This window comes from Morone saxatilis, unplaced genomic scaffold (genome assembly GCF_004916995.1).
Source record: "Morone saxatilis isolate NCDOM2014 unplaced genomic scaffold, NCSU_SB_2.0 Contig4, whole genome shotgun sequence".
Taxonomy (NCBI): domain Eukaryota; kingdom Metazoa; phylum Chordata; class Actinopteri; family Moronidae; genus Morone; species Morone saxatilis.
The window spans coordinates 12,532,881-12,544,582 of NW_023339984.1; the positions used below are offsets into that span (position 1 = coordinate 12,532,881).

General features: G+C 40.3%; 1 protein-coding gene and 1 non-coding gene across 3 annotated transcripts in view; one reads left to right on the plus strand and one right to left on the minus strand.

Annotated features, from left to right (window-relative positions):
* Positions 1 to 3,701, plus strand: part of gba2 (glucosidase, beta (bile acid) 2) — a 14,636-nt gene extending 10,935 nt beyond the window's left edge. Inside the window, exons 15-18 of one of the 2 annotated variants that reach the window (XM_035675422.1) lie at positions 724 to 866; positions 994 to 1,109; positions 1,470 to 1,661; positions 2,719 to 2,973. In XM_035675422.1, coding sequence (XP_035531315.1) covers positions 724 to 866; positions 994 to 1,109; positions 1,470 to 1,661; positions 2,719 to 2,973 — 706 coding nt within the window. Of the gene's footprint in view, positions 1 to 723; positions 867 to 993; positions 1,110 to 1,469; positions 1,662 to 2,718 lie in introns of both variants that reach the window. The other variant, XM_035675423.1, reaches the window with a different exon arrangement.
* A 5,941-nt stretch (positions 3,702 to 9,642) lies between these two features.
* On the minus strand, positions 9,643 to 9,716 carry trnan-guu. Its single transcript has one exon. It is a non-coding gene; the product is annotated as a tRNA-Asn (tRNA).
* Positions 9,717 to 11,702: the final 1,986 nt, after the last annotated feature.

Below are 11,702 nucleotides of genomic sequence, written 5' to 3' on the forward strand. Positions count from 1 at the left end.
TTAAACCATTAAAATATTCAAATTCTATCAACACATTCAGAACCTTGATGCAATTAATACTTTCAAACTTCCCTATTTTGATTAAATTAGATCTAATCCTGAACAGGTCAGTTTTAATAAAGTGGTCACTCCCCAAAGAAAGAAACACTGTGTGATATTTGCATTCATGTCTGTATTGGATGGCAGGGGGAAGGGAGGGAGGGAGGGAAGGAAATGGAAATGGAAAAAGCATGACTCGTGACAAAAAGCAGGAAAAAATGAGTTGACTAAAGCTGCAGCACTTCTCTAAATAATATGACCTGAGAGCTGAGGCTGCAGATAAAAGGCTTCCTTCATCCTGCAAGACAGTGGACTCACAGTAAATTAAGCTCCAAAGCTGGAACGTTAACTTGAGACTGCAAGATTCTGGAAAAATCTCTTCAATCATAATAATGTTTAATTAGCTTATTTTGTGTTATTCAGTTAAGACTTGTAGATTCACCAACTAGGGATCTTAAAACACCATCTAGCCAAGTGTCCATCCTTTTTAAATATTAAGTTTAGTTTAAGCTTGAAATGTATTTTTCCATGTCCTCAACCTCCAGTGTTACGTGATAACAACAAGGTTGCATTTGACTCAAATGTTACTTATGGTTTTTATGCAAATTATACTCGTGCCAGTGAGAGAAGTCACATTAGTCAACCTGTTTTCTGTTGCCATTTTTGTTTATTTGTATTTTACAGTGCGTACTGTGGTGGGCTGTGGTTGGCGTCCCTGTGTGTGATGTGTAAGATGGCCAGACTGGTAGACAACGAGGAGACATACCAACATTACAGAGACCTCTTGGACAGGGGCAGCGCTGCTTTTGACAAACTGCTGTGGAACGGTGAGTTTAAACACCCATTTGTTGTGTTCAGTATGTATATGTGAAGGGCTGCAAGCTGTCTCTACAGCTAAGTTGCCTGAGACTTAAAATGCCTTCACTTTATTTTCTAATTTCCTTTCATGTTTAGGCAAGTACTACAACTATGACAGCAGTGGGAGAGACCTTTCTAATAGTGTCATGTCTGATCAGTGTGCTGGCCACTGGTTCCTGAGAGCATCTGGGCTGGGAGAGGGAGAATACCAGGCAAGTTAAAACATGAGCCCACATCCTTGCACTGTAAGCCCTGAATCCCAGAAAAGGTTTTTGTAGCAGTAAAAAATGAGGTACTCCCCAGCAGGCCTTCAAAAGATGTGATGTACCCATGTGACAAGAATGATGAAATCTTTTAACTCTACTTTTTTCCTATATTGTACACGTAGTAACAAAATAGCTGAATACATGTCCATGTTAGGTTATGAACTGTTCTTTTTGTTCATGACCTAACATGTCTTCCTTTCCCAGTGCTAAGCTGCGAATTACACAAACATCACTGAATGTTTTTTTTTAGATTTGAACTTACATCAAAGCTTTGTGGTCTCAGCATCACTTCCTCTCTCCCTCCAGGCTTTTCCAAAAGAAAAAATCCAGAGCGCACTAAAATCTGTCTTTGACTTGAATGTAATGAGCTTCGCTGGAGGCCAGATGGGGGCAGTTAACGGCATGCGTCCTGAAGGAGTGCCTGACCGCTCCAGTGTCCAGTCAGATGAGGTCTGGATTGGGGTGGTGTATGGACTGGCAGCCACCATGATCCATGAAGTAAGTGTGTGTGTGTAAAAACAATAAGCTGTATCATACATTATGTTGTAATTTTGCTGTCTGTGTTGTTCCGGTTGAGATGAGGTGAGATCTGTGTTTCTTGCCACATCTGGTTATTTATTATACAGTAAATGAGTTTTTGTGTTGTCACATAAGCAACTGTGGGTTAGGGTTAGCCAACATGATATGTAATAAAATTGTTAACTACGTATACATCAGTATTAAGAAGTGCCAAGACTTCAAAAGTGTTCAACCCGCTCTTTTTAAAGCTATAACATGTAACATTTCCCCATTAAAATGTTTATAAACACTAGATGTATGTTCTATATTTGAGATGTGTACTTCCATTATCGCAAATGTTTCCAACAATATTCAAACTCAGTCATTTTATTCAGGTAACGGTGCATTTCACCGGTCGCCTGTCAATGGCGTCATATCCCTTTTGCACATGCGTTAGTGTTGTGGCTGCCTGCCAGAAAAAATAGATTAATTTTGTATCCAGTTTTAAGCCACATTTTTACGATATACTTTTAGATCTTTTAGTTTTTAACCATATATTTTAACTGGATGAAGGATTTTAGTCATTGGCTGTTTCAATCTTAAGTCGTCAGAGAAACCAACTGATAACTAATGTCAGCTTGTGCTGGCAGTCCTTCTGGGACATTCTTTGTTTGCCGAACCGAATTGGAGAAACACAGATTTTTAAAGTGAAATTGCTTTATTCAGTGTTTTTACCAGTTTTAATTACTACATACATATTGTATGTTTAAGAGACTGTTGCAGTTATTTGAAGGCCTAGTTTTGTTGTTGTTTTTCTACGGTTAAGAGTCCTGTTATAATAAATAAATACTTATGTGACAGTGGTATGGTTCATCTCACCTAGCTGTTGGCGACAAAGCGAATGACCTATTTACCAAAATGCAAGTGAAGAAATATTACACTTATGATCTTTGTTTAAGGCAACTGCACTATAAGTAACTAGCTGATAACAAGTGCTTGTTGGTATGGCTGATTGTGCTGACTGTGTGACATTGTGGCTGTCTTTCTTTTTCCTCAGGGTATGAAAGAGGAGGGTATGCGCACAGCGGAGGGTTGCTACCGGACTGTGTGGGAGAGGCTGGGCATGGCCTTCCAGACCCCTGAAGCCTACTGTGAGAAGGGCATCTACCGCTCTCTAGCGTACATGAGGCCTCTGAGCGTCTGGGCCATGCAGTTAGCCCTGAACACCTCTCAGAAGGGTCAAACTACATCAGCTCAAACTGGAGCCACGGACGGGGAGAAGGGACAGGATTTGAGACAAAATCAGAGCTAGGACCTGAGCCTTCAGACTGGTGTGATTCGAGAGGTACAGCGAAATTCCTCTGAAAATGACCTCCAAATTCTCCTGCAGTCATCACCCTCATCTGCAGGGCTCCGTTTGATCAGTTACAGACCTTGAATTTGATTCTCTACTGTTTGATTTGCTTCAAATGTTTTGTAGTTAGAAGCTTGAGGTCTGAGAACTGTGACGGTTTATGGTTGACAAAGTCAGTAGCTACTGTAGATCATGATATTGTTAGTTTAGGAGTTTTTCAAGAGACTGCTAATGGTTCCTGAATTTTAGAAGCCGTGCAGTGTAGGGTGGAATCCAGGAAATGTCAAAATCGTAGCCAGTGTGTTTTGCTAATTAAAAATTGACCTTGTGTTTCAGCAACATATTGTCTATTTGCACGCATGTACACACATGCAAGCACTACAGTTCAGTCATGTCAATATTCATGTTTGCATACTTTGAAAAAGTTTATATACTAACAATTTGAGGGCTGATGTGTTATTATACCAGCCACATGTAGTCATTATTGTTTAACATTTGAGTACAACAGAGGACCTTTGAGTCAGTCAAGACACATCTGAATAATTTCTCAATCAGAAATATAAACATAAAAATCTTCTTTTCTCGCCACTTAAATTTGAATGCTGTACTAAGTGAAGTAATATGCGATGAGTAGTGTCGGAAATTAAGTCTGAAAAATTCTATATATATTTTTTTCTTTAAAAAAATATTATATATTTTTTTCTTTAAAAAAAAAAAAAAAAAAAGCATTTGGTGGCCTGTTGGCATGTTGGCCTATATCTACAGTATATAATGGCTAGTTGGCAACATTTTACTATGTTTTATTAATATCGGTACTCATGGACAATCTATTGCTGAATAAATGAATAAATGACTTGAATACGATAAACAAGGCAGGGTTTGTTGTGTTTGTTTATTTAACTGCTTATTTAAAAAACAAATACAGTACGTTATGAAATACATGATAAACTTGATGATGAATCTCAAACCTACATTAGTGCTTTCTGTTAAGTCTTCAAGATTGATGCAATGAGAATTTAACTTCGTACTTTGACAATCTACGTGACATAAGGGGAGGTTAATTGGCTTGTTAAAGTAATAAGTTCAGCCTGGGGCCTACCTTTTGTTAGACTACATCCTTCAGAGGATATGCCGTCCCAGACAACCTTTGTTGCTGTTGGATGTCCCCAGGAATCTGTCCCTTCCTATGACTTTCTTCTATATGGCAAGCAAGTGTATGTAGGATGTATTACACAGCACACATCATTATCATTAACGTGCCACGTTGTAATGTTATCACTGACAAACAATAATTGAGAGAGAGTATCATCACATACCTGAGAAACTTATATACACAGTCAGATTATTTATTACCTTTTGAGTTCCCTCTTTTTTTTGAGATGAAACCAAATGTGGCAGCGTGACGGTGCTTTAAATCCACACACCAACTGGTCGACCACTGGGAAGAGGCTGGGCTGATCCACAAAGTCCAGTTCAGGTTTTTGAAATATTTTTTGAATTGTCAGAGTTGTACATTTTGTTCTGTGTTTTCTCTAAGCCCCTCACTATGGACACAAGCTTTATATTCATGTTCATTCATTGGTGTAAGTTAAGAAATTATTATTCCTCCTTACGCTGAACCCTGCCCGTCAGAGTGGTACATTTGGTTTGTTGTTTTCTAAGCCTCTAGCCCTGGGATTAGAGACTTCATTGCAGCTAAACAGCACAACTAAAATTGTTTGCTGCAAACGAATTTTTAAGCAAGAAATAGGCTACGGAGTAACAGAATTCTTACTTTCATATTTTGATCAGCCACTGCCTAGTTTAACAGTTTTGGATCTGCGTTTTGTACGTTTTGGAGCTGGACGGGGCTCACTGAGCGTGACCTGTCAATTCATAGCAGCCTTGCAAAAAGCATACGCAGCTTTATCGTCTATTTACTCTACCTGAAAAAAAAAAAACATTATTTATATTCATAGCGATTGCGCCCACAGAGACCACTGTGATCTGGGTAAATTGGAGGTGGTGTGCCTATATCTTTTTAAGCTCACCACCTGTATTTATTATCTTACGTCTAAAAGGTCAGGCCTGGAATAATAGAGGTGTAGAAAACTTTATGCGCATTTTAAATTGGAGTACTTCATTATTGCAGTTAGCACATTACTAAATGGATTATTTACAGATACAAGTGTAGGTTGTAAGCAGATTTTTTGTTCATTAAAATCCAATCCAATCTCTAAAGGTTTGTGGATCAAGGCATTTTTTAACTAATCGGTATCGCTTTGTTTAGCTTTATTGATTGCATTTGGGATCCACAGAGTCTATCAATAATGCTAACAGGATGATTCCCGGATCTATATCTAGATATTTTCAGTTTCAATTGTACTCTGACTTTTGATGTTTTTATTTGAATTACGAGCAATATATCGCTGATGGATTGATTTGTACTCATCAATCAATTCATTAAATGGTTTTGAAGCAGAATTATTTTTTTTGTTATCTGAAAAGCAAAAGCTTGATTTATGTAGATGCTCGGTGCGTGTATTTTTTTTCCAAGTTGCAATCAAGCTTTCAAACTGACTTTGCGTAATCATTCTTGATACGAGAACCATTTACTGATGATGAATCCTGCCTTCTCGGTTGTAACACTGCCTTCACATTGATATGTTTGACTTTTGTATTATGAGCCTAACCCTCATTTATGGACACAAGCATTTGAGTTCACATGAATGTTCTAATTATTAGGGTTATGGAAGAAAAACGTCCCTGGGTGGCTTGGAACACCAACCTTTCGCGTTAACAGCCGAACGCCGCTAACCCGATTGCGGCCACAGAGACCACTGTGAAGGACTGGTCTTGAGGGGGGCGTGCCTAGATCTTGGAGCCCACCCTTACATTTGCTATTTACTTTACTTGAGTCTCCATATGCAGCTTTTTAAACACAACGATCCTGAAAAGGCAAAGCTGACTATGTGACAACCAAGTGTGAACCTATCATGACGTCACACCATTTTTTGTTGAAAGTACCACTTTGGAAAGCCTCGGAATTTGGCGTTTTGGCTGCTGCCATGATTGTTAGACGGAACCAGCGCGAACGCCAGCAGACGTGACATTACTGCGAGTTGATTCTACACTCATTGGCGGTACAGTTTTGGACTCGTCCATTAGCCGGAAAAAAAAACCCCAAAAAATTTTTGGGCGCGGGGGGGGCTTTCGAAAAAAACGCAATTCTTATTGCAGGTAAACAGCACACTAAAATATGTTTGGGGCTGAAACGATTTAAGCAAAGAAATAGGCTTACGGAGTAACAAGGAATCTTACTTCATATTTGGATCAGCACTTGCCTAGTTTAACAGTCTTGATTTGAGTTTTGGTACGTTTGAGCTGGACGGACTTAAGAGCGGTGACCTGTCAATTCATAAGCTAGCCTTGCCAAAAAGCGATGCATGACTTTATTGTTCTATTTATCACATTGGATCTAATTAATTTATGAACATCATAATGTTATTGAGATAAGATGCTCGAAAACTAGAGCTTAGATCCGTGAACTCGTTAGGAAACTTTTTTATTGAGCTCATTAAATGAAGTGACAAGTCCATTAAAGTGAAGGGGGATTGTTGTGTTATTGCAGCCAATGAGCTCCCCCTGCTGGCCTTGTACATAGAATGCAGGTTTAAGGACATTGCCCCCTGGGGCTTTTCATTTTTCAGACCTGGAAGGCTTCTGTCCATTATATATACAGGTGACTGGGTCCTGTCCACTTAATCAACACCGCGTATCACACTTGTACATTTCCTCTTTGTTTGTCTTAAACCTTTAACCTCATTCATTGACACGAGCTTTATAATTTATGTTGTGTTTATGGTTAGTTATGAAGAAAACGTCACTGGGTGGGCTTGAACCACCAACCTTTCGGTTAACAGCCGAACGCGCTAACGATGCCGCACAGAGACCACTTATGGTCTGGTGGTTTAGGGGTGGTTGGCCTGGTGTTTTAGGGCCGTTATTATATTGAAGCCCCACCACCTGCAAAATGTTGATGAAGAATATTTTTTTGTTTATCTGGAAATTCAAAAGTTTGATTTTAATGTAGACGCTGCATGGTCGTTATTTTTTTCAGTTGCATCGGAGCTTAATAACTGACTTGCGTAATAATTTTTGATACGAGACCCATACTTATAGTGAATCCTGGGCTCTCATGTTAACACTGCCTGTCGCAGTTATTTTATTGTTCGCACTTTGTTTCCTGAAGCCTAAAGTGCGTTCTTGTAGACTCGCACTGCCCGACCTGCCGGTAACATATTTATTTACTTGCGCTGGTGGGTCGCGACACTGGGTTGGCCAGTATTTCTCCTGAACAGAGTGGCGCAACTGAGGCAAAGGCTACCGACTTTGTTATTTCTACGCACTAAAGAAGAAGAAAAAAGGTAAACAATGGCCGGCCTCCTTTTTGATTTTCAAAATTTCAGGTCGCGGAATTCTTCTAAATTTTTCCGGCATATGACCTTCCTCTTTTTCCAACATTCATGGCAATTTCTCTCCATGAATGTTGGAATCTTCTGTGTTCCTTCATTGAAGGGATCGTAGCAGATGCCTGTAGAGGCGCACTTGCTCGGAAAGCTTCCGTTTCTGGTTTTGGCGCGCTCAGCTGAAAAAAAAAAGAGTGCGTGCGCGAGCGGCCAAAATCCTGTCGGCCAGCGAAGGTTACGTCATTTTGACGTCTACAGTGTCGGCGCGACAGGTCTCAAGCGCAAGCATGTACTTCGGCCTTAAACCCTTATTATGGACACCAACTAATGTATGTGTTATTTATGGTTAGTTATGAAGAAAACGTTTCCCTGGGTGGGCTTGAACCACAAAACCTTTCGTTAACAGCCGAACGCGCTTAACCGATTGCGCCACAGAGGACGGCTGTTGAGGAATGAATTGAGGGGGGTGCCTCGATCTTGGAAGGCTGTTACTTTTCTATCTACATTAGAAATCAGTCGGAGTAATTATAATAGAAAAACTTTAAGTATGGCCTTTTGAATTGAATCATTACATATAGTTTGCAATTACTAAATAGAATCATTTACAAACTACAGCGTTATTTGTAAGCAGAGATTTAAGCACTTATTACTCCACCTGTTACGGATCCCTAACTAATTTACAGATAATTCCTCTATTGACAGTTATAACACAGCTGTAAAGTCGATATCTATCATCTCTCTAAAAATTCCCTCATATAGTGGGCAAAGAACGTTTACAGACCAGGAATCTTGTTACCCTTTGGCTCAATTATATAAATGAAATGCCTGAATCCTCTTTGGTTAATTGTATAATGTATAGTTTTCCTCTTCTTGAAAGCTTTACTTTTTTGGTCGTTTCCTGACTTGGCAATTTCTTAATTTTATTGTTATAACGCTGCTAACATTACACATTGATGAATTGAGTCTGTTTACATTGCAACACCGGCATCACCATTGTAGAGAGGCTCTTTTTCTCTAAGACTTACCCCTCTTACAAATTCATCGGTGATGTTAATTAGTACGAATTAAAACTTCCTGGGTGGTTGAACCACCAACCTTTCGGTTTATACAGCCGAACGCGCTAACCGATTGCGCCACAGGAGACATCTGTGTCTGATATTCAAGGGGGTGTGGCCTTGATCTTGAAGCCCCACCCACCTTTAAAATGTTTATGAGAATTTTATTTTTTGTTATCTGGAAAACAGCAAAAGCTGATTTATGTAGATGCTTCATTGGTGTATATTTTTTCCCCAGTACGAGCTTATAAACTGACTTGGAGTAATAATTTTTTGGATACGAGGACCATACTTATAGTGAATCCTTCTCTCACTGTAACACTGCTCTTTCGCAGTTATATGTTCACACTTTGTTCCTTGAAGCCTAACCCTTATTATGGAACAAGGCTTTATAATTATGGGTTACTTATGTTTAGTTATGAATAAAACGTCCCTGGGTGGGCTGAACACCAACCTTTGGTTAACAGCCGAACGCGGACTAACCGATTGCGCCACAGAGGACCACTGTGGTCTTAGTATTATAGGGGGTGTGGCCTCGGTATTTTTAGGGTGGTGTGGCCTAGATCTTGAAAGCCCACCCACCCTGAAAATCTTTGCTGGTTTTCACTTTGGTCATCGCATGTTTCTTCTCAACGAGCTCCCCCTACAGCTCTGTCACGTGTATTTTCACAACACGGTCGTAAAAAAAAACTCACTTGCGGCACCCTCTCCCCCTTTTCTACCGCTGGCTGATGTGCCTTTTTTTCGCCGGGCAACTTTTGTGTGTGGGAGCAATATCTACCGAGGTGGTGGTACACACAATTATACACTAACCGTTATTGAGGGCGGCGTGTGCGTTTATGTGGAATTGCTCGTAAAGCCGTTCGTGTTTCTCGCTCGTTCTCGCTTCTCGCGATACTTCCTATTTCCAATTTACCGGACGGTATGTCCAAAGTTGCAAAGTTGGTTTTTCCGCCTGGGGGTCGCCTGAGGGGGGTCCAGGGGGGGCACATTTTCACCGGAACAGGCATTTAACCATCCAAATGATTTCACTACACGGGTTTTTTATTAAGCTGAAAAAGTTGCAAGTTCCCCTGTTAACCCGCATTATTGGGACGCCAGCTTAAAAGTTTTTGATGAAAAAACGTCCCTGGGTGGGCTTGAACCACCAACCTTTCGGTTAACAGCCGAACGCGCTAACCGATAGCGTCACAGAGACCAGTAACAGGTTTTGAGGGGGCGTGGTCTCTATCTTTAAGCTCCACCCACCTGTACAATGTTGAGAAGTTGAGATGGATAATATGGTAGAAACTTTAATTATAGCATTTTGAATTGAGTCTTCATATACAATTAGCAATTACTAAATGACATACAGTGATCCAGTTCAAAGTTTTGCATCGTGTTCACTGGTCTGAAACCAAACTCGAGTTCACACCCAGTGTTGATCCTACATGTGACCAATGCAGGCAAGCCCCAGCCACCCTTTTGCATAAGTTTTGGTCTTGTCCAAAACTAAATAATCTCTGGCATCAATATTTTAAGCCATGTCAGATGTTTTAAAGGTACCCATAGCTACGTAGCAACCATTTCTGACCTACAGTATATAGAAAAAAATGGACATTGTTGAGATTGCTGACCCCTTAGTTTTTGTGATCATTATTTTCCTTTGTGTCTTATTTACAATTTTTGTGACATTGACTATATTTATATATACATAACTCCTTATGAATCAATTATGTTTTGATATTATATAACTGGAAAAAGTGAAAGCTGACTTATCTAGATGCTCATGGTGTGTTTTTTTTTTTTTTTTCAATTGCAATCAAACTTGGATCATTCTGGATACGAGACCATACCGCTACTGATGTTGTGTCTTGCTTTCATAGTTACACCGATCAGCCATAACATTATGACCATCTGTCTAATATTGTGTAGGTCCCCCTTTTCTTCCAAAACAGCCCTAACCTTTCAAGGCATGGACTCCACTAGATCTCTGAAGGTGTGCTGTTGTATCTGGCACCAACACGTTAGCAGCAGATCTTTCAACTACTGTAAGTTGTGAGGTGGGGCTTCCATGGATTGGACTGTCTAGCACATCCCAAAGATGCTAAATTGGACTGAGATTTGGGGAATTTTGATACCAAGGAATATAGTTTCAATGAAAGTGTCCCTGGTCTGCAACAATGCTTAGGTAGGTGGTACGTGTCAAAGTAACATCCACATGAATAGCAGGACCCAAGGTTTCCCAGCAGAACATCGCCCAAAGCATCACACACTGGCTGGCCTTCTTCCCAAAGTGCATCCTGGTGCCGTGTGTTCCCCAGGGAAGCGACGCACACTCACAGGGCCATCCACAAGATGTAAAAGAAAACGTGACTCATCAGACCAAGCCACCTTATTCCATTGCTCTGTGGTCCAGTTATGACGCTCACATTCCCATTGTAGTAGCTTTCAGCATGGGACACGGGCCAGCCTTCGCTCCCCACGTGCATCAACGTGCCTTTTCCTTCCTTGGACCATTTTTGATAGGTACTGACCACTGCAGAACGGGAACACCCCACAATAGATGCAGTTTTGGAGATGCTCTGACTCAGTCGTCTAGCCATCACAATTTTGGCCCTGTCAAAGTCGCTCAAATCCTTACGTTGCCCATGCTTCTAACACATCGACTTTGAGGTCAAAATGTTCATTTGCTGCCTAATGTATGTATTTTTTTCTCAATGTGTTATCCCTAATTATGGACACTTGCTTTGTAATTTACATGATGTTTATTGGTTAGTTATGAAAGAAAAACGTCCCGGGGGGGCTTGAACCACCAAACCTTTCGGTTAACGCCGAACGCGCTCGATTGCGCCACAGAGACCACTGTGATCTGGTGTTGAGGGGGTGTGGCCTAGATCTTTAAGCCCCACCCTCTTACGTTTACTATTTCCTTCTAGAAATCAGGCTTACTAATATGGTTGAAACTTGAATTATGGCATTTTGAATTGAAATTGCACTCAAACTTTAAATGTTCTTGTTTTGGATAAAAGGTCATAACACCACTAATGATGAGTCCTGTTCACATTGCAACACCGGCATAAATGTTATAAATGTGCTCCTTGTTTGTTTTTTTAAGCTTTATCTTTTATTGTGGACGTCAGCTTACTAATTTACATGATTTTAATTGGTTAGATAAGATGAAAACGTCCCTGGGTGGGCTTGA